This window comes from Thunnus albacares, chromosome 1 (genome assembly GCF_914725855.1).
Source record: "Thunnus albacares chromosome 1, fThuAlb1.1, whole genome shotgun sequence".
Lineage (NCBI taxonomy): Eukaryota > Metazoa > Chordata > Actinopteri > Scombriformes > Scombridae > Thunnus > Thunnus albacares.
In genome coordinates, this window is record NC_058106.1 from 12,527,855 (window position 1) to 12,552,674 (window position 24,820).

Sequence of the window (24,820 nt, forward strand, 5' to 3'; positions counted from 1 at the left end):
TTGTCAGTGTATCAGGCACGATGAGAGGATACAGGCTTCGTGTTTGTAAATGCATTACTCATACCACTAGAGCTGTCACATCCATTTACCCAGGGGAGTAGGAGGGGAGCTTTAAACCTTCTGGTGTGCATGATCAAAAACCAACACAAAACATTTGGGGAAACTTGTGAGAAATTGCCTGTTGCAGTTTTTGTCTCTTTCTCTCATCTTCTCTAATAGCGAGACCCAGTCATATAGCTCTGCAAAGAAAGTAATTTAAATCAATGCCTCGCAAACCTTTAATTAATACCCTGCAATGGTCACTGATGGAAATCCCTGCTTTCTTTTGTCTGGCCGTATGTCTCCATGTCTCCGAGTGTCTCTGTGTATTTCTCAGCATATCAACCGCTGCCAGGGTTCTTCTTGACTTTTCAGAGTTTTGCACGATCGTGTCCAGGGGCACAGAGGGATCTTTTGGCTTCATTTGCATGTAAAGTGGAGCGTGCTACTCTGTGGGCGTGAGGTGCCTCCAGACAGCCCCTCCCCTGTGGCCTGCCAGACTGAGCCAGCCAGCAGCCCTCACTCTTCCCTACCTGCTGGGGTGGGGCATGACAGCACAGCGCGCAACATCTTAAGGTCCTGTCAATCTCTCCACTGGCCGACTGGGGTCAACCTTTTGAAGAGCAGCAGGTTGGCAAGGACAAACACGACCCATTCACAAAGACTCCCTTCAGCCAGACAGACAAAAGGCAAAGACAAGATATTAAAAAGGCTCACACAGGGCCGCTGAGTATCAAATACAGGCATTGCAATGCTCCTGGCACTGTATAAGTATCCAATAAAACCAAAGTATGGGTAGCTAATAAACAAGAAGTGTAAGGAGACTGTGCAGACAAATGTAGAGTGGCACATTGTGAAAAAGTCAATGTTGATGGAGGTTGCTGGGCATTTCGGGAGAGTGTTGAAACCATCTTATCAGAGTTAATAAAAGGAGAGGGTGTTGCTGGCTGACCCATCATCTCTCTTCTCATCAGTGTGGTCTCCAGTCTCACAGCAGTGGCTAGAGGAGTGGGACCTGGCTCCAAGATTGTGTTTAGATAATGACCATCTCCAATCATAGATAATCTGGCCCCATCTTTTCTTCACAGACACAGCGGCAGACAAGGTCAGGGGGAAAAAGATTCCTGGCGAGGCGAGGAGGAGATAGGGATGGGGCGGCTCTGAGATGATTTACTGCTGAGATTCACTCAGCTGCCTCCATCACCCTCCGTTAACTTTCTCATCCTGTCGTCTCTTCCCCTTTCGCTCTTTTTGTCTTCCATCTCTCACTCTCCCACATTCCTCCATGGTCCTTGTACTTCTCTCTCTCTATCACTTGCTTCATCTCTCCCTTTGCACTGCAGTACCAAGGAGACAGAGAAAGAAAGACAGCAATAGGGAGAGAGCAAGAGGAGTCTACTTTTCCTCATTTTTGCTCCTTTTGGATTGGAACAAATTGCTTATGTTTTAAGTGGAGATAGAGTAGTGTGTCTCTCCCTGCACTGTCTACCGAGCAAGTGAGCAGAAGACCCATGCCTCGGTTGTGTCTCAATATCTGTGAGTTAAAATCACAGTTTGATAGAATTGGGCAGAAAAAAAGGGGTGTAAAGCACATCAGATAAATGCGGACTTTGTGGGAAGAGGTCGGATGACTCACGGAACAGAAATGAATTTAAATGCTGTTGAGCTCCCCTCCCATGCTCCTTTCTTTCTCAATAATCCAAGGAAAAAATAAAAGAAAACATGAGTCATTATAATAGACAGCTAGAAAATCAGCTCTGTGATCCATAATGGCAGCTGAGCGTTAGGTTTGTGCTTGCACCGAGCCCCCAACTGAGTCATTTTCTGAGCTCTGGTTTTACTTCTCCTGACACTCCCATATCCCCAGAGAGAGGACGTCTCTCAGGGACAGTGTGAACAAAAGAGGGGCTACTGGAATCTCTAAATGGAATAATGGGGCCTAATGCCTGCACAGGCACGTAATCGAGACCCCTGCACAACTTTCCATGACAGATAATTGCCGATGTCTTGGTAGTGATAAATGTGACCGCATTCTAGAGGTGTAAATGTCCCAGTTCAGCCCTGGGTTTGACAATCTAGAGGTCCCACTGGGATTGGTGCACTGTCTAGTCCTCAGCCTTCCAGAAGTGAATCCCTTGCTACGTTCTCCCCCTTAGTCAGCCCTTGCTGGGCTGTCTATTTTCCTTTAACCACAGGCCTTCATAGTAAATCTCATTTCATTGTCAGCCGCGACTGTGGTTTACTTCCCTGGCTTGTCTGCTGACTTCCTGTTGCCATTAACGCTCAATATCTCTGTTGGGGCCTGTCTGCTTGGTCTTATTTCATTCTGTGTTGTGTTCTATCCTGTCCTCCCATATAGAAAGTTCATCTGACAGACTAGCAGGGGCTGTGCCAGCCTAAGAGCCCTCTGTATTTCATTCCCACTGCCTGTTCCTCTCCCTTCTCTTTCTGCTGAAAAAAGGGTAGTAATTGATATTGGGACCCATCCATCCTCCCCTCTTAAGCCCAGAGATCCAATTTATCTTGGTGAGAATGCCGATTGGCTCTCGCCCAGGCCTTGTCGGTCAGACTTTGCCTGTTTTTAGATGGCCGTTAATTAAAGTGCTGCCATGACAAAAATAAGATCTACACGGGGGTGTGTGTGGCAATAGAAATGGGCCATCTGATTCACACTTGACCACATAAATCAGTGAAGTGGCTCAGTCTAATCTGACCTAGGCAGTCTAAATCACCACTCTGAAATGCAAGCGCAGGGCAGACACAGACCGGTTCAATTACATCTAATTCCACCCATGTAAATCTTTAACTGGCTTAATCTGCATTAACCTCAGAGATGTTAGTCACAAATGCTTCAGAATGATCTTGTCAATCAGCATGTCAGTCAGTCTGAAGATGGAGGGAGGAGGCTGTGCAAGAGAATCAGCACAACGTAAAAGCAGAATTGAATATTTTAATCTTTGAACAGACCCCCCTCCCCCAAATATAAGTGATCAAATTTGACTTGTAGAGCTGCACCTGTTGATCCAGATCCAGTCAGTGGAGTTCAAGTCACATCATACATTGAATCACACTGAATCTGACTGAGATTACTTTCAGAAGATTCAACAATCAGCTACATAATTCCACTGTAATCGTGTCACAGTAGTATTAAGTTTTAAACTTTTAAAATAGGTAGGTAAAACAACCAATTAGTTGCAGTCATGTTTCCAGACAAAAACTGATGCTGTGTATACCACAAAGGAGCTCCAAACTCCTGAAATAATGATATGTCCCACTTACTCTTACTGTCTTTTCTCTTCATTCAGTGATGAATGAATACATTCAGTCAAATTGGTAGTCTCTATGTGTAACTCTGAGCTGTTTTCTATTACTTTTTGTTTGTGGTTATCTGTGTGTGTATGTCTGGGGTGTATTCCACAGCCTCTTATCTGTAAGCAGGCTTGACTATGACTCTGTGGACACTGAGGGATGGAGATCCTCCACTCCCCATTCCTTTACATCCTCTCTCTATCTCTTTCTTTCTACCATGTCTCTCTGTCTTGTCTTTGAACCGCTCCCAGTGACTGTGAACCTGAGACAGCCCCTCTGCTGGCACAGATGGGAAGTCAATAGAAGCAAGTGACCTATATTACGGCTGGTCTACTAACTCCCAGTGTGTCTCAAGTGAGAGCGGAATATTAAGGATTGCATGTGTGCTGTTCCAGTGTATTTGTGTGTTTGCGTGTGTGTGTTTTTTAAGGGGGGTGTGCTGTGGAGACCAGGAGAAGGTTAATTACCTCCTCGTCCTTCGCTGTCGGCTGGCTTCACCTGGATGGGCCGGTTCATCTGGAGAGAGAGAGAGAGAGAAAGGAATAGAGAGAAAGAAGAGAAGGGAAATCCCAGGTTAGCATGCAGCTAGAGCAGGTACTGCTACAATATATGGAGTGGGAAGAGAACAAGTGAAATGTGGCAGTGTTCCTGGCGTTAATATCCTGAGTTTGTCCTGCTCTGTGAGCTAAACACAAAAATCAAACAGTGACGATGCCGTAAAAGAGATAAATCTGTGCAGTGCTCCATGCCAGCGTGTTTAATTAATCCAGGGCACTGCCTCCAGAGATGCCTGAATTCCCCTCACAGTTCAGCAGAATTAGCAGTTTTCAATGACGGAGCCACACTGGGTGTCAGATGGCACTTGGAGATTAATGCCATTACATCAGCCACTCCCAGCCCCACAGGGAGAGGTCCTTTCTGGCTGGCCCTTGCTCTTCCTGTCCCCTCCTGGCTCCAGACTCCCAGTCACCAGCTATATCCTGCTCATCCCTGACCCTCAGCAATCCCTCTTTCGCTGCCTCCATCCGTTCCACCTCTCTCGCTTCTCTACCCAGAAGCCCTTTTGCAACTCACGGCCAATATGCCACTGGTATGGTCAGCCAACCCCACCCTGCCCCAGCCTCCTCATCCCGGAGGCTATTGAGAGCCACCGAACAGCGTAGCTGTGAAACAGCTTGTGAAAGGTTAACAGTAGGGAATCGATAAACAGCCTTTGAAGATCCATTTCATAGTGAGGTGAAAGCAAAACGTCGCCAAGCTAACATAAAAAAAAAAAAAAAACCTTTTAAAAACTGCCTGCCGTGAATAAAAACTCCCCTGGTTCTTTTTGCTCCCCTGTCTATGGTTTTGTTTTTTTCTCACTCCCTGGAGTTTGAATATGAAAACACAAAATCACTCGATCTTGTGCCTTCTCTGAAGCAGGAATAATATTCCCTCTTTCCTCTGTGAAAGGGTGGGTGTTAAGAGCCACCCTTGAAGACCCTTGCTTATTGAAGCTACCCACACATGTCATATTTGGCATTGTGTTTTATTTTGGCATTGTGTTTTTCTGGCTTCAGTCAGCGGTGGGCCTACCGTTCTAACTAGGCCATGCGAACAACATGTGAATACCAGTGAATGGCACAAGGTACTGCCCACTCAGATCAGTCAGCTAGGGCAAAACAGTGGGTGTTGGGCCCTCAGGCAATGCAGCACTTGACAGCAGTTGACATGAGCCCAGACCATGGCCAAATATAGACCTAAGACTGGTCGACATGTATAGACAAGTGTATACATGGTGACACCCTGGGGACGTAATGTACTCACCTAGCAATATGCTGTGACACTGGAATAAAGCTTAGAGGGATGACGGACACTTCACAAAGACAAGCACATGAAGCTGTATGCACACTCACAGATATAGATACAGGAGCTATCACACCCATACAAATGCACCTGCACATAGATGCTAATATATCGCCACACAATTTTTAAATCTTTTTATGTAAAAACTAAAGACAAAGAGCTAAATATAAATCATACATTGTGTTTCTTGTTAGGCAAACAACATTGATATAGTCTTTGCAGACAATAAGCTAAAGAATTAAGTTGTCTCCAAACAGATTAACTATTTTGTTCACAGATATTCTCCTATATTGTAATTTCAATGCATATACTGAAATACAAAGGTCATACTGTATACTCCATTTCTGCAGCAGTCAGTCTCTGATGAGTTGAAGCATCACTGAGATAGAGAATGACCTGTTGACTCACTGTTCTTCACTAAAAAATACATCCAACAGCATGTTTCTACAAGATTACTAGATCACATTTGAAACAAAAGCAGAGGTGACTTGTACTTCTTTGAAAAAAAATGAAGATAAAAGATGAAGAGAAAGTCACTAGTATTCTGATGGGGATTCATGAGGGGTTGGTATTCCAGATGTTTCCTCTACAGCTATTACTCTGTCAGAAGTTGGCTCACTGGGGCTCTGGGAGGATGGAGGATTGTTTTTTGTTTGTAGTGTGGGTCAAGAGCTGAAAGAGACTCTTATCATTATTATAACAATCCTTGTATGGTCCTAAACAGGCAGACAAGAACAGTTTCTTTTCTGCTGTTTTTGGCTGGATAACAGCCATCAATATTGCACTGAGTATGTTTACATGTGAGTCTTAGGTAAAGTACAGGTGGTGTGCAGCATTGATGTATCGGAGTGCGCAGTGGAGAGAATTTAGGTCAGTTGGAGCATTGTAAGCAGTAAGTGAAGGTGTGTTTTGTGTACATATTGTAAGTGTGTATGAGAGTGTGTCTTGACGACAGCTAAGGTTGGGGGCAGAATTTGTCTCACATAAGAGGTTTAGGGTAGCCTGAAGTCCCCAGATCCCTGCCCAGTGATCAGTCAGCTTCCAGGTCTTAAACGGCAACGATTGGTCAGGAGGCTTCATTAGTAGCCCCTGAGCCACTGCAGCAACAAGAGTCATTAGACAACCCAAAAGTACACTTGGGGTTGCTAGGCAACCGAGTGGAGGTGGCCGGCAGGGAGGCAAGGCAAGCTGGCCGTTGGTCTGCAGGCTGTTAGCCAACCAATTGGCACTCCTTTCTTTCTTCTTTTTTTCTTTACTTGGTCCAAGGAGGTCAAAGTAAGAGGGGAGGAAAAAAAGATTTCTCAACTCCCACCTTCCAGCATGTCCCACTTTCATGTCCCTTTTCAGTGACTGTGACAATGAGTTTTCAGAGCGAGTCTGCTGCAACTTCTGCTCCAGCTTCCTGCCAAATTATGAAGTTCATCTTGATGCCAAACTATGGAGCTGTGAGTAGCTGCACATGCATATGGCAGTAGCTGTCTGCTTTTCTGAGCCACTTTATAGTGTCCTCTACATAAATTTTCTCGTGCAAACAGGGCATGTTTCTAGCACACAAGCTTACTCCACAGAAATCTTTAAGTTCACTTTACTTTTATCCTCTCTCTCCCTCTCCCTCTCCGTCTCTCTCTCTCTCTCTCTCTCTCTCTCTCTCTCTCTCTCTCTCTCTCTCTCTCTCTCTCTCTCTCTCTCTTTCTCACACACACTGTTATACACACACACATACACACAAGGCACAAAAAGTCTTGGGGCTCAGTAACAGCAGGTGGCTTAGGTGACATTTTAATCCCTTATTACTGAGTGCAGGATTAGCCAACAGATCAAGGCAGAGTTAATTATATGAATTCATCAGAGGCTGGGCGAAGAGGCAGCCTGCTTTCCCCTTGGGCCAGGACCCACCCCCACCCCACCACCCACCCTTTGCGCACACACATACACACACTGAAGAAGAGGACAAGTGACATTCTGTCTGTCTGAGAAGCTAGCTAGTTCGTATTAGCATTGCAGCAGCAGAAAGCTAAGATAACACATACAGTGGAGCCTCCAGAGATGCTGTAAGACAAATGACATCTACCACCTTCCCGTTGGGCCTTGCAAAATGAACTGCATAGACATTGGAGAGGAAGACTACAGACTTTTTCATCCAACAGACGTGTAGCTGCCGAGGCTGAAAGGAGTTCAACAGCCCCCCGTCTTCCTTTATCTTTGTCTCTCTCTGCCCCTTTGGCCTCCAAAACCAATATGCTTCCCACCACAGCCCCTTAATGGGTTGATCAATGCTGACAAATAGGCAGCTCATGCTGTCTTGCCTGGGAACTCACAGCTCGGTGCCTGTGTGCTGCTGCACTTGGAGAGGCCATCTCTCTTTCTCCTCATCTCTCCCTTTTTCTGTCTTTCTCTTTCTTTCACTTGCTTTTTTTCTCCTCTCCATATTTCCCCCCTCCTTCATGCTCTATTTCCTTCATGTCTATACATTCATTTTTTTCATTTTCTCTTTTTCTTCTTTATCTCCAGGGGCAAATCTATATTTTTCATTCTGTTATGATGAATAAAAGTCAGCTGAAGTAGCGGAGGGGTGGAAACCCAACAGTGTGGAAGAGAGCAACTTGCTTACATTTTCCAGTAAAAGACTGTGTAAGTTTCAGAGTGTATGCCTGTGTGTGTGTGGATGTGGATGTGTGTGTGTGTGTGTGTGTACAGTATGTGTTTGTGTGTGCATGCATTTGAGTCCATCTGTCTTTGGCTAGTGTGTCTGATTGATAACAGTGCAGTGGAGAGGAAGAGCGACAAGGACAGCACTGGCCTTTGACCGTGCTTTGTGAATACCACTGCTCACAAAGCAAGCAAGGAGAAATGCTATCTACCAGACACAATTCAATTCAAGTGTCCTTATTGCATACAGTAAAGGCAAGCATATTAATACAAACTATACAATCATAATAAACATAAATAAACAAAATAAACAATAACAATTAAAAAAAGCATGGAGAACAAGATGAGCCTTGGAAGGTAAGTAAGAGTAACATGAGATAAATACAACAAATTAATTATTAATTGATAAATATTAATTATTAGCCATGTGGAAAAGGGGTCTCAGAGCTGTGGAGCTCATGGCAGTCTGTTACATATCTTGCCGCCAGTCTACAGCAGTCCTAGTTCTCTCCCAATAGGACTGGAAGTCTCTCCGAGTCGATAGAGGAGTTCTGGGAATATTTTTATTATTTTTGCAAAATATTGGTCTCTATGACTTTGATATTGGTTACAGTGAGTAAGGAAGTGCAACTCTGTCTCTACTGTTCCCTGCTTACAGTAAGAACACAACCTCTCCTCTCTGGGCTGCCAGGTCTGTCTGTATAGGCCTACTTCCACTGCCAGGTTGTGCTCACTCAGTCTGTACTTAGTGTTTTGTATCAGACACTGTGGTCAAGTAGGTTGCCACAGTGTAGTCTGTTTGAGGCTACGTATCGTTTCCATTTTGTTCTGGGATTTAGTTAGTTCTGTCCAGTAATCTCTGCATTTTTCTTTTTCTTTCATCATAATTTGGTTTGGTTTGTGCATGAGTCCTGATGCTGCAGTGGTTGTGGTGTAAAGACCTTGAGTGGTTGACGGTTCGGCCAGCCTCAGGACAAGTAGACAGGGGGGCAGCATAGGGCTTTGTAGGAAAAGGAGAGTGGGTCACTTGTTTTAATATGATTCCAGAAATTTTGGACTCGTTTTTGAAAAACTAAATGCAGAAATACTCTTCCTCTACTGTTGAGCCCCTTTAACTTAGGCAGCTTCCTTGCTTTACAGATATCTAGCAAGAAGATTAACTTTGTAGTGATCCAAAGATGAAATGGACAGAATAAATTACACTTGTGAGAAAGTCCTGATCTGCAAATTGAAATGCACTCAGTTTTTCTAACTCCATGTTCATTATTACCTTCTATTTAATCTACTAAACACGTCTGGAACAGCATGCATGTATTACTGCAACTAACCATCACACTATAGGATTAGATTATTAGATTTTTTGGGACATGCTATTTTGCCATGATTCTTTAACATATATGCTGTAGCCATTGGCGCTCTACAAAGAACTACCTGCTGGAGACGCAGATAATTCTGAAGTCTTCTCAGTAAATTTTTTTGTAAAGTGAGCACTGGGCTAACACACAAAACATCCTTCAAGTGCTGCTGATGCAATAAATGTCAAGTCACTCAGAAAAAGACTGAGCTAAATGCAATATAAAGGAATGAAATATATTTCCAAAGGATGGTTTAACACGGTTGTAATAAAAATGAGTTTTGCCATGTTGGGCCCTATTTTAACTGCGCATTTACAACAATCACTGCTTCATATGTGCATGATGCACAATGAAGGCGTATCTGAGTACAGCTGCTATTTTTTGTTCATCACTGAGCATCCACGCTCGTCGTGTTAGGCGAAGTGGGATATTAATGGGAGGGTATGGTGATGAATCATTATCTTCCCAGCCAGTCACATTGCTCATCTCATAACTTTTAAACAGCTCTGCAAATCACAGTGGCACATGACGAATATGCCTCACCAAATGGAGAGAAGAGTCTAGACCAGCTTTTCTAAGTAGAAAAATAGTCTTCCCCAGGAGGAGCAGAGTGGCAAAGACACAGATACACAGTACACTTCCACAAATATGATGCCAAAGGCAGATGATGATCCTCTATAAGATTAATTTACGTTAATAGAGATATTGAACGTCTGGTCACTAATTTCTTTAATCTGTAATAAAGTGTGGTTTCATTGTGAAAGGGACACTGATCCCTTTTATAACAATTAAGTTACATTTCCAAACAAATATGCAGTTTTAACTGTTCTGAAAATTAGTCCAAAAGTAAAAAATTTAAACTTAGGCAGTTAATAAAGTTAGACTGATTTAGGTGCATCTACAGGCAACAACAAAACCATTACTGCCAAAACTGTGATTGAGCATTACTCTGTTTGAGCCCTGCATAAATTGAGTATTTGTAATATCATCCAGTTTACGTCACTTTCCCTAGAGAATTGTGTAAGTGGTTTTTTTTGTTTTGTTTTTTTAACAAATAACAAAATTTAAATAAAACTATTTCACCCATGATTCTGCTTTACTACATCATTTTATTCATATCAACTGTAACTCTGTTGCAATTTGGAATTAATAAAAGTTGAAATCATAGCTGCTTTTGCACAACCAGCCCTCACCCCATTGTAACCCTGTGATTTAAAAGAGAAGAAGAGAAGTCATGGAAATCTGGCCATAAGGGATTTCTGGAATGAGAACTGTGAACTTTTAACAGCTGTCAGATTTTTCATAAAACTAAACAAACTGAGCACATTTATCCAAAAGCTATGATGTAGAATTCACAGTGAAATGTTACAGACAACTGGGAAAGAAATACTGATGTAGACCATCTTCACTGTGAAATGTTACAAATACCCCAAAAACACTATTATTTTCTCTTTGTTGTTTTTTTAATCTCAGTTTGTTTCATTTTATCTCACATATCAGATACAGTTAGTTCTCAAGTCACCAGGTACCGTTCTCTCGATAAGCCATCCATTGTTTGATGTCTCTCATTATCATTCAGCAGTTTAGCTGTCAGTGAATTCATTGGAGCTGTTGATGCCATTTATAGCCTTTTAAGCCTAATTAAAGATGTTTAATGCAGACTGGCTTTTCTTAAAGAGCCAACAAACCAAGGAAATATATACAGACACTAAGACCCATTGTGAAGCCACTGTAACTGCCCTGATCTGTCATTATTATCAGTGTCTGGTTTGTGGAATTAAGGGTATTCTGCCGTTTCATTGAAGTAAGCTGACATTTTTTACAATTAATTTGAAGAGTTATAGTAAGCTTGTAATTGGCTTTACTGTGTTTTTGTTTATTTGTTTGCTTGTTTTTGATATTTCATTTTTTTAAAAAACCATCTCCAACCCGTATGGTACCAAAAAAAAAGGAAACTAGTAAATGAAAACAACAAACAAAATTCCTTGATAGAATGACACTTGTCCAAATTGAGTTCATACAGTACATTCAGGTAATGCTTTCTTTTTTTTCCCCCACCTTGAATAAAAAGTACACTGCATTTTGAAATACAATTATCTCACTGTAGACCTATCTCACTGGCAAGTGAGCTCCCAGATCTTGTACAGCCTGTACTGTACCAGCCCAAATTACTGCCTCCATCACTCATCACTCACATGTCAGGACATCCTGCCCCTCATTTCTGTGTGGAAGAGAAACAGGGCCAGCACAGCGGGAATGAGTCTCTCTCTCAAATTGGTGTGCGAGTTCACAGCGGCGCTCCCTGTGAGGCCAGCAAGTCAGGAGAGGTTGGGCCTGCGGTGTGTGTTGGATGAGATGGGTTAGAACTGGAGTGATCACACACTCCCTGTCTCCCTCAAAAACACATGAAGGAGGGCTGTGTCTGCCTCACTATGAAGAAGAGGGAGAAGGGGCGCTGACAGCTCAGCAGAGGGTGGCTGGCGGTGAAAATGCGGCCTATTTTTAGCTCCGAGCTCAAGCTCCTATTTAAAGATGAGGTACTGGGGGTCGGTTTGGCAAGGGGAGGGGGCAGCAACAGCAAAAAAAAAAAAGGTGTTCCTATCCAGCTAACACACTATTCCCTGGTGTGATGCTGCAGCGTCATAGGGGAGCATCTCTGTGTTTGTGTTTTGTCTCTGTAATCTCTGTCCCGTTCTCCATAATTACCTGGCAATTGATTCCTCTCCGGAGCAGGGTTTTGACTTTTAATTTATCTCTATGAATCCGGTATTGGCTCCTTAGTCCTCTGAGAGGTCTAGCTGAACATCTGAACCAATCTATACCGCCCCGCCTTGCTTGGCCCGGTCCAACCCAATCTACTTTAGGGGACTGTAGCCCAGCCTGCATTCATAATACTCTGATTCTCCCTTTCTACTTTTAATTTTTACTCCACCGGTGCCCAGCAGGCCTCATCTAGAGGTGGGACAGAGGCAGACAGAGACAGAAAGTGGATGAGAAATCGAGCCATCATGTTATCCTCTGCTCCATAAAGCCTCTGTTCTTCCTCTGACTGTAGATGGATTGCTGTGTAGATCACCGCAACCAATGGCCAGCGCACTATATTACATTTATTGCCCCCTTTTTTTCCTCCCTATCTCCCTCCCTCGTCTTCCCATGAATATGGGGGGGATGGAAAGAAGGACAGGGGTAGTCAGGGTAGAGGTGCATCAGGGGGAAGGGGGGGATGACGATTCGACACAGTGAGACAAGACTAACAAATTAGTCAAAGTGACAGGGAGTTTTATGAGGTCTGCTCTTGTGAGGCGACTGCTGCTCTCTCCTCTCTCTCTCCCTGTCTCTCTCTCACTCGTTCTCTGGGCTGCAGGGACACCTCCGCGTGTGTGTGTGTGTGTGGTACGTATTTGTGCATAGGAAAAGGAGAAGAGCAGTGAAGGAAGTGTAGGAGAAAGGAGCAGTGAGAAGGTGTGAGGCAGGTGGAGGGGTAGATAAGGAAAGGAAGGAGAAATAATGAATACAAGAAGCTCAAGGATTAGGAAACAAGAAGGCAGAAGTTCAGCTTTGCAGTAGGTTCTGCTTGTCATGATGTAACAGCCACATTTATGCATAGGGTTGTGTTCTGTCTTAACATATTGAAGTGGGATGAGAAGTAAATTAGTTGTTCTAAATGGTAAGTACTTAACTTGGACCACTGTGAAGTAATATTTAAAATTACATGCACATAAACTGTTTAATCTATAGAGAGATTCTGTGCAGCCTCTAGTGCTCAGGGAAAATATGAGATCTGTGCGAAAACAAAACAATCCAAGTTGATAATAGTGTACACACACTGCTACCAATGCAAACATTCAAAACACAGGAGGTTATATGCACAGACGCCAGCCCTGCACACAAACAAAAAGCCGAAGCAACAATAACCTGGTACCTCCCCAGGAGCATCTATCACTCTGCAAGGCCACAGTACAAATGTTTTTGAGCCAGGCCGGGAAAACAGCTAAAGTGGCTCACAGTATAAAGAGGAGTGGGAGAATAATAATAAGTGGAAGGTAATGACACACCATGCATCTGTCAGATTTATGAGTGTATATCCTGCTCTGCTCCTCTCATATACCTGGCGGCTGGGTCTGTGCTCCAGCCCGTGCACACCACAATGCTGATGAGAGGAGTCAGCGGTGAGCAATCACAGAGCACAGAGCGAAGGGGGGAATGGAGCTGGACTCACTCTGCTACGGGCAATGACAACATCCAACAGTCGAGCACTAAAGGCCCAGAGCACACACACTAACGCACACATCGAAATGGCCTGCACAAAATCAGAGGGAGGCCAACTGGCAGCCAGTGGTGTGTCTTCAACTATACAGAAATATACTCACAGACTCGTCATAGTGATGTAAAGTAGTATCAGATATATTAGACAAATTATGCACCCAAAAACGAATGGCTGATGGTAATGACAGCAGGATCACACACACAGAGTTTTAGAATCATATGATGGTGCATACATTCAATCAATATAAAAATAACTAAGCACATTTACTCAGTACTGTACTTAAGTACAATTTTGAGGTATTTTAACTTTACTTGAGTATTTCTATTTTATGTTACTTTATACTTCCACTCCACTACATTCCAGAGGGAAATATTGTACTTTCTATTCCATTACATTTGACAGATTTAGTTACTTTTAAGATGAAAATTTGACACAGTGGATAATATAAGCTTTTAAAATACAACACATTGTTAAAGAGGAAACCAGTGGTTTCTAACCTTTTTGGCTTTTGACATCTTACAAATTTGTGTATCAGAACTTTTTTTTTCTTCTTTCCTCTTCCATTAATCATCTCACAACCCCTCAGATTTATCTGCTGACCCTTTGGAGTGGCCTGACCCCTAGGTTGGGAACCACTGAACTAAACAAGGTAACTGTATATAAAGTAGTTCAAACTAGCTCCACTTCCAGCAGCTACAACAGTAACATGCTGCTACACACTGATGCTTCAGTAATAATAATCTAATGATGTCATATATAATAATATATCAGTCAGAGGGACGAAATGATGAATACTTTTACTTTAATACTTGAAGTACATTTTGCTGTTAATACTTATGGTCTTTTACTTAAATAGCATGTTTCATGCAGGACCTTTACTTGTAATGAGTATTTTTACATTGCTGTATTGGTACTTTTACTTAAGTAAAGGATCTGATTACTTCTTCCACCACTGGCGAGTTCAATAGACAACCTGTACCTCTCATCACCTCTGTGAGATCTGAATAAAATTCCCAGTAACATCAAAGCAAGAACTGACTTATAGCAAATGCACAAGCTCGACACATGCATCAGACACACAATTTTTCATGTGTTTACCTGAGAGAGGATGTCACTACATAGACAGCTCTCTTCTGTGCAGCAAGTGCATTTGCAAATTGCATTGAGATAGCCAGAACGGGGTGGTATTCCAAGTAAAGCAAGATAACAGGTACCATAATTAAACGTTATTAATATGTTAAAAATTCCATCATCGACCCTAACACCTGAAAAATATGCACACAGTTTTGTTCAAGACCTTATTTTCACATAACTTAGTGTGTGAAAATAGTCAGTTTTTTCTTTTGGTGAATGTCAGTGGTAACGGTGTGATACATTGAGCCTAACAATAAAATATGTATCTATTGTTCTCTATTTTATTAAGGCATTTGTCTTCTCTTGTTTTTGTTGGAAAATGAACAGATAAGTTTTCAAAGATAATAGAGTTTTGTTTTCTTGGGTTGTGTTTACAGTGAGATAAAATATGAACGCACTATTTTTTTTTCCCTTTGCAGTTAAAATGCAAACCAAAAAAAACTATCAAAGAATGTACTGTGTGTAGCAACATCCTCTAACATGTTAAAATATTAACATTTTTAGCATTCAGGTATTGATTCTATGAGGTTTAAGATTACTCTCACATAGGCTGCTGATATAATGAGCTACAGTACATACACAACATTACAATACACACAAAGGCACAACAGATTCATAAAGCTGCCCAAATACTCACTCACAGGCTGCTGATAGTAATGGAAGGCAAGAACATGAAGATGCTCATCAAACAGACACTATCATAGTTAAACGGCCTCATAAATACACACAGCAGAACAAACACAGAAATAAAATAAAGATAATAGTAATGGAACAGAAGATGTATTGTTGTATTGAACAGTAGAGGACTGTTATTACACACAAAAATGCAGACGTGGATATCCAAGCACACAAAGACATGCACATTAATGCACACTTGGGAGCAAATGCATACATTCTTGAACATACACACACACACACACACACACATATATGCCGGCAGACTCTTGCAGAGATGCCTTTAGACACATACCAGCACACACACACACACAAGCATACAGCCTTGCAAGTGTGTTTCAAGACGCCGTTAGCACAGAAGGCTGTTTGTGAAAATGATCACATCAATCGAAGTGATAGATAAAAGACTGGGAGCAATTGATAAAGTGCCACAAGTATTTGGAAGATGAATGGCTGAATTTGCTTTTGAAATTGGACTGGATCTCAGTGCAATGGAACAGAACTCATCATCATCAATGAGCCTGCCGTTAGATTGCTTTCTGTCACAACCCAATATCAGCCCGGACAATTGGATCCATCTGCCAAATGGGATCAAATAGACCTACTCACACAACATCAGAGGTGATGTATAGTGACCGTGTGTAGAACATATTACATTGCAAATGCACAATACATCATTGTGTACGCTGTTGTGTGTGTTTGGGCGTAATGTTTGACACCACGGTGTATGAGTATGCTCAATAGAAATTATTTGAGATACATTAAGGGAACACGAGTAGGACATGGAGGGAAATGACAGCACTAGCAATGCAAGGAGGGAAAAAAAACAATGCTTAAATGCCACAAATGAACCCATCAATTCATATAATGTGTGTGAGATGATTGTAAAGACAAGGTATAGCGTGAATAGCTTGATAGATGTGCAGTTTAAGGTGGGCTTTAACAGTATCATCTCCTCACATCTTCCAACAACAACACCCTGGTTCCAGGATATTTTTCTTTTATTATTATTATTTAAAAGAATATTTGCAAAGTTGCAACTCATAAAACTTGCACTATCGTATCACATAATTTATTTAAGCCTATAAATCCTTTGGCTTTTGCAGTTATACGCCTCATAATGATGCATTGGTTAACACGGCCTGAATATTTGAGCCACATAAAAATGGTAATAGATTAAACCAGGGGAGTGTGTAGAGCTGCAGTGTGTCTGTGTGAGTGTGTGTGTGAGTGTGTGTGTGACTGTGTGCGTGTGTGTGAGCTTAGCTATCAGTAAAGTATTACTGCAGCTTACATAGGCCTTAGCATACAGAAGGGAGCATCAGCATACACTGCATCTTCCCCGCATACACATGCACAAAGCAACAGAAGAGGGACAAACGCAGCAGGGGGTTGGAGCGAAACACACTAAGTAATGTATTGTGCTGGGAGGGAGGTGACAGGGGTCTGACGATACAGAGGAAGCGTGTAAATGGGCCGCTATTAAGGGAGAGGAAGGCAGAATGATTGTTTATGGCCACAGATTTGCCCAGAGAAAACATCTTTTGCACCTAAAATTATTTACCTTTCCTGTCATCAGTGTCTGGAGTATCTAAGGCATCCACTATATCTAATTCACATGCACTATAAATCACACACACATCTGCTTCAACCTGTAAATCTGTCGGTGAGGATGACACTGTAGTTTTATCTTTATATGCTGTGTTTTTTCAAAATGTTTGTTATGTGCTGTGGCAGACTTCGCTAGTGATCTTTATTCATATACTGCATGTGTTTCTGCTCCATAATTACATAATTACAAAGAAAGACTATTCTACTCTGTATTGTATTTTGTTCTGTTGTGTTCTTGTCTGGTTTGGGGTAACTAAGGTAAAGGCTGACTATCTCTTGTCTAAAGCAGTGACAGGCAAAACTTAACTGAAATATAATTATTAAACTTTTCCAAACACAGATACACACACAAACAGGCACCCACACTGTATCTTTTCCTACCCACATTTGCAATAAAACAAGACTTTTTTTCAGTTTGTCTGTTAGTGAGTATGTGTACATTGTTTCCTGATATACCCTTCACCATCACATCCTGTCTTTTTTTTTTAGCTCCCATAGTCTCTGTCAACCTCAAGTGCACAAAAATGTTCCTACACACAGACATGTATTCATGCATGCGTGCACGCACTTGCCGCTCCACACACATACACACATTGTTCCTGCGCGGTCAGTGTCTGGGGAAGCTCTGCAGGGACCTGTGCTGTCAGAGAGCAGACCACAGAGTGTCCCTGGTCCCTGCTCCACCTGTTGTGACAGCTAATTAGGCCTGGCCACAAAGGCTGGCCTGTCTGGGTGCTGGAGTGGGTGTCATGGCATGGCATGGCAGGGCATGGCATGAGATGGCATTGGGGATAGTGTGGCCAGCTGATAAGGTGCCCTGCCATGTTGTCCGGGGACACACTTAACCCGGGAACACCCACCACCACAGCGGTGTGTTCTTGTCTTCGTTAGGCTCCCCTTCAGTCATTAATTACGCTCACGCACTTCTATTAGTCCTCCATTTAGGCTAATCAACAAGCAGGGCCCTCCGCTGACATCATTAGCTCTCATAACAAGCAGCGGCATTTGGGGAGGGGTCCTTCAGAGCCGTTTGTGAACATTAACCCTTCCTCGGCAGTAATGAGCCATTGTTATCTTGTGGTGCACCTCAGGGCCTTTTGTCCTGCTCCCGTTGTCCAACACCCCCCAGCCTGTTCTTCTTGCACCGCAGTCATCAGAAGACAGCAACAGCTAGCACCAAAGCTGTGGTTGCTCCAGGCAGACAAGGAAGCTTAAATAGCATGGCAGGAAGTTAACACTGCAAGGGGGGCAATGTATTTTTGGGAGGGTTGGGGATCAAAGGCGCTGAGGAAATGGGATGAGACAGGGCAGCCTAAGCCCTTTGGGTGTGTGTGTTTCTTTGAGTGTGTGTGACTCGTATTAGATATGAGGAAGGGAAGGAAACACAATTGGAGATGGTGACAGGGAGCTCAGCCGTTTGCCTGGACCAGCAGGGAGCATGGGAAGGGAGAGCGGCCCCCCGAGCGACTGCACAACCTCCTGGGGTTTGAGCTGCTGTTTGGACGTTAAATTAAAAACACAAACACCCACACACACGCACATGTACACACACGCACACATAAATACACAGACTGAGCTAAAATATGCCAGTTGTCCTCATGGAATAAACACGCCTAACTTAAAAGTGTAAGTTATCACTTTTTGATAGTCACACTCACACCCACACGTGCATGCACATCCAAACACACACACCTAGTCCTAACTTTCATGCCCCTGCACACAGTTCCACTTACATATTTCATAAATGTAAGGCTTGTGTTAAGAAGCAGGAGTCACACATGCTTCATCACAGCTGTGTAGGAGGCTACTGTTAACTCTCCATGTTGTGCCACCTATCACATAGATTGACCCCTGAACACACATCTAACTCATGTTCTCTAACATGTGTATGCGTTTTCGTGTGTAATTCATACCACCTCCCACACAGACGCATGTGTTTACCATCATATGACTTCTGCTTCCTACTGTAAGAGTCACATGAGTGCATGTGTTTGTCTGTGTGGACACTTACTGTCGATGTGTTCATAACTCTTGATTTTTTTGATGCTGAACTGTCCATATGATAGGCAGCACAAATTCACTTCCATACACACATATACACACACCAAACACACATAAACTGTACCTTGTTCGCTGTAACTTGCTTGTAAGTCCCAGACACACTGCTGTTCTGTGTAGTGATTTTTGCATATAAAAGTTGCTGTAGACATCAATTTCAAGAAAATCTGCTATAAATTTCCATCACACACATTCAAAACCACAGACAGCTGTATCAAGATATTTCCATATAAACCATATAAAAAATAAACCACCAGCCAGGCAGTACCAGCTCAAGATACTAATGCACATGCATTATGGGCACGGAAGCAAGACAAGCTTTTTCGGTGTACTGCATGTGCTGGCTGAGCAGCCTTCATTGGAATGAATGGGGCACCATGTTTGAATACCTCATCCATTGTTTAATACATCCATGGTAACTAATCACCTGTGGAGTATAGCTGGGAGCAAAGAACTTAGCAATCGTAGCCAGCTTTACGGACCAAAGAACACCCTCAATAATTTACCAGATGAGAATCGTGGACCGTGCTGAAAATAAGCAGAATGGGCGGGAAAAGTACAACAAAGTCAGAGAAACCTTCATTAGGCTCATGTGCGCAGCTTCAAGTTGACTCCGAAGGCACAATCCTAGCCAATTACTGCATTCCAAAACTTGTGCTCAGGGCAATGGGTAGCCCTCTCTGTTCTTTACTTATTAATCCCTGCCAGGCCTGCTGCATGGTGTCCTGATTGACTGTTCATAGTGAAAAATTCATGTCATCTCATTCTCTTCCCCTGTCTCGCTCACCTTCCTTGTAACCATTGCTGACCAGTAACTGAATTTTCCTGTCTTCTAAGCAGTAATTTAGAGGGATATGCATGCACTGCTGCTCTCTGTGGTCTTTTGAGGCTGAACTGTGTGAAACAAGGCTTTAAAGTTGTCACTGAATAATGTAGCCGTGTTAGTGAATGCTGTGTGACCCATAAGCTGGGGTGCGACTTTGAAGAGCAAGACATTTTAAAGACAGCTAATGGTAAAAGCAGAACTTTTCCTCCAGAAGATTATCGGAGTAAACACACAAACTGCAAAGCAATTTTCAGGAAAAGAAACTGTAGTGCGCTGTGCACATTACCAAAGTATGTTAGCTTACCTATGTTTGTTTGTTTGTATTTTGAATCATTTGTTGGCTCATTTTGCTCATTTGCAAACGCACAACAAACAAGCATATGCACACATTCAGTCATGCATGCACACATGTAATTTGTGTCAAGAGAGGTTTGGTATGAAAAGGGTTAACACACTATTTTCTAGCTCTTATCGGTGCTTGAAAAAGGATAAGGAGAGGAAAAGTGAACGATAGAGGGAGGGGGGAGCGAGAAAATGCCATTTGGGGGGAGAGCCAAGTGGGTCTGCTAAACGAGTGGATTCTTATGCAAATACATGCTAATTTATGCGCACAAGGCAGTGGCAGCGCCGGAGGCTGCTTTGATTGGCAGTTGCAGGTCTGTGTGTGCTGAGGAGGGACGCTTGGCTCTGGGTGCTTCTGTAAAGTTGGGCATGGCTGCCTCTCCATGTTCTACATGCTCTGGATCCACCGACTGCACACGTCTGTAGCCTAGCCTCTCCACCGGACTAGTCCCAGCAACCAGCAGGGCTCCTATCCAAAAAACTCTCCACACACCAAGAGCTCAGCTCAGCCAGCTCCAATTCCTCCATGGCTGGAAGCAGCCAGGGCATCATTATAAAATCAATGCCCCAGCTTCATCTTGCCTGGCTGTGTGTGTGTGTGAGCAGGAGGGGCAGCGTTCTGGGCTTGTTTGTGTTGATTCTAGGGGGTGTTTCTGAGTGGCAGAACAGCAGAAGCGCCGATGCAATGCTCTCCACGCTCACTAATGGGCTGACAGAGAGGCTCTAGGTCAGGGCCTCCCATTACTTCAGGAGGGAAACTGGCTAAATGAATAGGAACCTGCACCTAGCTACCACCCAGAGGAAATGTAAATGCCATTTGTTTCTGTGGCAAGGTGTTGTCATGCAGAGCAGTGGTACATCTTGATAATGTAAACATAAATTCCTGAATACGGTGATGCCAGAGTAATTGGGTAGCTGCTATTTATCATTTTTTTGGCAGTTTTTTTTTTTTTTTTTTGGTGTATTTGCAAGGCAGGAGGAAAAAAAACAAATTTAGCCGGGCAAGGATGAAGCCATTACTCTGTCTATTACTCATTCACACAGGCCCCCAGGCCAATAGAAAAACACTTGGAAATCACCAACATAAAATAGAATACGTTCCCTAAAAATATAGTGCATTTTACACTACCTCATAAATATACTCTGTTGTGATGAGGTTTCTTGGAATGAAACAATGGAGGCATTTTTTCCACTATTCCTCCACAATAATATATATGTACGGTAGTACTCATGCATATATGTTACACACATTCTAACGTGCAACCATGCTTGTCCTGCACACATACACACACACCACATGTTTGTGTACCCACATGACCCACAATTCCTGCCTTTCCCCCCCAGCTTTTCACATGTGCCAAAGCAGAATGGGTATATTTAAGGTCTGCAATTATACCCTCTGCAGAGTGTAGGCAGCGAAATTACTCAGTTGGCACCCCCAGCACCCCAATTCCACACTACCCGCGCACCCTATCTCTATGGGAAATAAAGCAAAACCATTTAGACAGATCTGGAACAAACACATCCAAACCTTTTGTTTGTCACACCTGGGGACCACAAATGGATTCTCATCATACAGTAGATTGAAAATGTATGCTTATTTACACCAGTATCCCTCTCTTTCCAAATATTACCACCATTCTGCCAGCCATGAAGTGTATCTGCCCGTGTTGTCCTCACTCAACTAATCTCCCCTCTCCAGCTTCTGATGACACCAGAGACACGATGTGATGTTCCCTCATCACCCGTCAGACGTCGCCCAGCATTGGCTTTTTGAAATAGCACATGCGCCATATGCATAGTTCACCCCCCCCCCCCCCATCACTGTTGAAGCAATGAATAATACATCTTTTATTATATTATTGCAAGAGATTTGTAACACTTGAAACAGAATGCAATATGCAGTTTATCTCCGTGCATGGAGAACACAAGGTGCTTCCGTAGTGTCTGTCTGTGTCACCAGGCAGGAGGGGAAGAAAAGAGGAGAACAGAGGAAACAAGCTCGTGTGACTCCTGACAGTCCATCAGCTTCCCGGGGCAATTATTCTCCTGGCTGAGGGGTTGGATGCTGAAGCTGGTGACAGCCTCCGTGCGTGTCTACACACTTAAACAAAGGATGTGTCATTCCTAACACGTCTATGTGCTTTGTGTTACTTTTCAACGCAGCATATGTTAATAGCATCTCATGTTGGCAGAGCATATGTTGGTATTAATGTCAGTGACCAAAAACCTTGTAAGCTATTATAAAAATACAGCTGCACAGCTATCTTGTCTATGCTTACACACAACAAAACCTCAGAGTAATATGGCAGTGGCTGCTCTCTCTCTAACTTCATTATATATACGCACGAGATTTAATCATTGAAAAAGTTTATGCTCCATAGTTTTCCAGGCTTTTTGTTCAATTCACTAACCTTACAAGACCTGGAAATTATTACATTCATTTCCCTTATTCTGCGGACCTGTGTAGAAAATCTGGCGTTATTAAAATCCACCCTTAATCATCAAGCGCCTTTGTTTTGCTGTCGTAACCATGGTCCATTTTGAAATTTAATTTCCTGAAGTAGAGGGTCGAGAGCTGATGCCATTTTAAATGGAATAATTGAAGTGTTTTGTTTTGTTTTTTTTCCCCTGCACGTGTGAGCAGCAGTGTTTGTCATCGGCCTGCCTTGTCCTCTCAGAGATGGAAGGGTGAAAGCACGCTGAAGGCCCGCAGAAAGCCCTCCAGCCTCTATCGTTTAATTTGACGAGGAGGTGTGAGGTGAGCTGGAAGAGGAAATACGTCTCGCTGTTGCTGTATACCACTTGAGAGCTCATTCACTGCCTGGGGCTATTGACCACACCATGTCAGGTTCTATGCTAGAAACGCGTCCCCACACAACACTTAAATTGCATTTGGACCTTGGCTAGGGTGAGCAAATGCCTGGCCAGAAATCAATGGGAGGATACAAGCCTCGGTGGACACAGGAAGGCATTTGCTTTCATTCAGGCTATTGATGAATGCCAGGTACATTTCATCAAACTACTGTAGTTCACTGAGTTTTTGTTGACTGTACACATGCAGAATTTAAGATAGGGGTGTTGCTTGAAAGACTGAGTTAGAGACACTGTACTTCAGTGAAAAGTGTTGAGGGGAAAGGTGTTTCTCTACATCTATAGGAGCTGATAAGTCTACTCATATCTTGAGGAAGATGGGTTAAATGTTAAAAAAGAATAAGTAGATGGATAAATAAACATTGTATCCCAGCCTTGCTTCGCTGATCTGTGACTAACTGGATAGCCATTAAGGTTTAAAAATCCCAGAGTGTGAAACAGACTGGAACACATTGAGCTTCGGCTCAGCAGAATAGATTTTCATTTCCTTAATCAACTTCCTTATTCATCCTTTTTTTTTTTCCAAGGAATTAATATAGATCAGTGTTAATGGGAGCCAAATACGTGAGTGGCAGCATGCGGGGAGCAGGCTCAGTGGAGGAGAGCAGGCTTTTCTCCTTCACCAGGAGCAGCATCTGTTGCTCCCCTGCTCCAACGCTATTTACAGATAGCTGCCATTATTTACGCCTGATGAGATTCTATCCAATTTCCCAGTCCACACTGTTCACAGAGACACGGACAACACACGTGCTTAACAAGGAAGTATCACAGCGAGGCTTGTCAGTCGGCACATGCGGTTTCCGATTCAGCGCTGGCTGTAACAAATGTGAAAGCGAGTTGTTGCTATGAAACAAACACAAAAGAATTAATATTTATTCCCATGAAGGCAAATGGCAGTGCGTTTATGGTGAGATAAGTACAAACACACACCTGTGTGTTTTTACACTCACATATTCACATAATTATTAACATGCCATGTGGACTCACAACATATAAGCTAAATAGCCTTCAAAATCTAATATTAACCAATATCAGTTCATAATAATTTAACTATACCAAAAAGATACACCCTGAATATCCATTGCTTAGTCACCATTGGCAGTCAGGGGTGGCCAGCTAGCTGAAGCGCCCAAGTAAAGAGACAATATGTATACTGAGATAAGGATTACACAAAGCTCTTAGGATAAAATTCTCTCTTCACCATGTTACAGCCCCCCTCACAGAGCCACCAGAGCTACATATTATGTATACCTCTGCCTAAATACTGTGCCTAAACCTCAGATGAATCCTTGGAAAGTTTGATGTGCCAGCTCTCAGCTCTAGGCTAGGTGGGCGAGTGTTATTTTTCAAGTGAAATAATGCGCTGTGAATATTCTGCGCAAGTGACTTTTTTGTGGATTTTGGAAATAATATTCTCTCTCTGACTTCAGGGACTTCAGAGAAAGAGGATTTATTTATGTCTGTGAGTGTGTGAGTCTGTGAGTGTGTGTGTGCGTGCGTATGTGTCTATAACGGTGTGCAAAAAGACAGGAACCAAGAGAGAAATGACAAAACACGCTGCTGAGAGAGAGGAAGTGACAACGAAACAAAAGAACAAGAAAAGACCACGACAGAGAGGGAGAAAGTGACAAAGGCGACAGGAATAAAATGAGACGACGGAGGGAAAGAGAAATAAAAAAGAAAACGAGACATGTCGAAAGTAAAATAATAGAGGAAAAGAGGGAAAAAAGGAGTCCTAGTACCAGATAGAGAGAGTGAAACTTTAAGGGGGATTGGCTGTGGCAACAAAACGATCTCTATGATTGCAGTTCTCTTTCCAAATAATATATAGTGTTA

At 42.9% G+C, this 24,820-nt stretch overlaps 1 protein-coding gene and 1 long non-coding RNA gene across 2 annotated transcripts in view; one reads left to right on the forward strand and one right to left on the reverse strand.

Annotated features, from left to right (window-relative positions):
* The window catches only part of LOC122968194, a 117,402-nt gene extending 112,416 nt beyond the window's left edge, over window positions 1–4,986 (forward strand). The window contains exon 5 of the long non-coding RNA XR_006398785.1: window positions 415–4,986. This is a non-coding gene — a long non-coding RNA (uncharacterized LOC122968194). The remainder of the gene's footprint in view (window positions 1–414) is intronic.
* celf6 (CUGBP Elav-like family member 6) overlaps window positions 1–24,820 on the reverse strand; it is a 145,584-nt gene that overhangs the window by 47,060 nt on the left and 73,704 nt on the right. Inside the window, exon 3 of the mRNA XM_044333128.1 lies at window positions 3,816–3,864. Within this exon, the coding sequence (XP_044189063.1) occupies window positions 3,816–3,864 (49 nt within the window). The remainder of the gene's footprint in view (window positions 1–3,815; window positions 3,865–24,820) is intronic.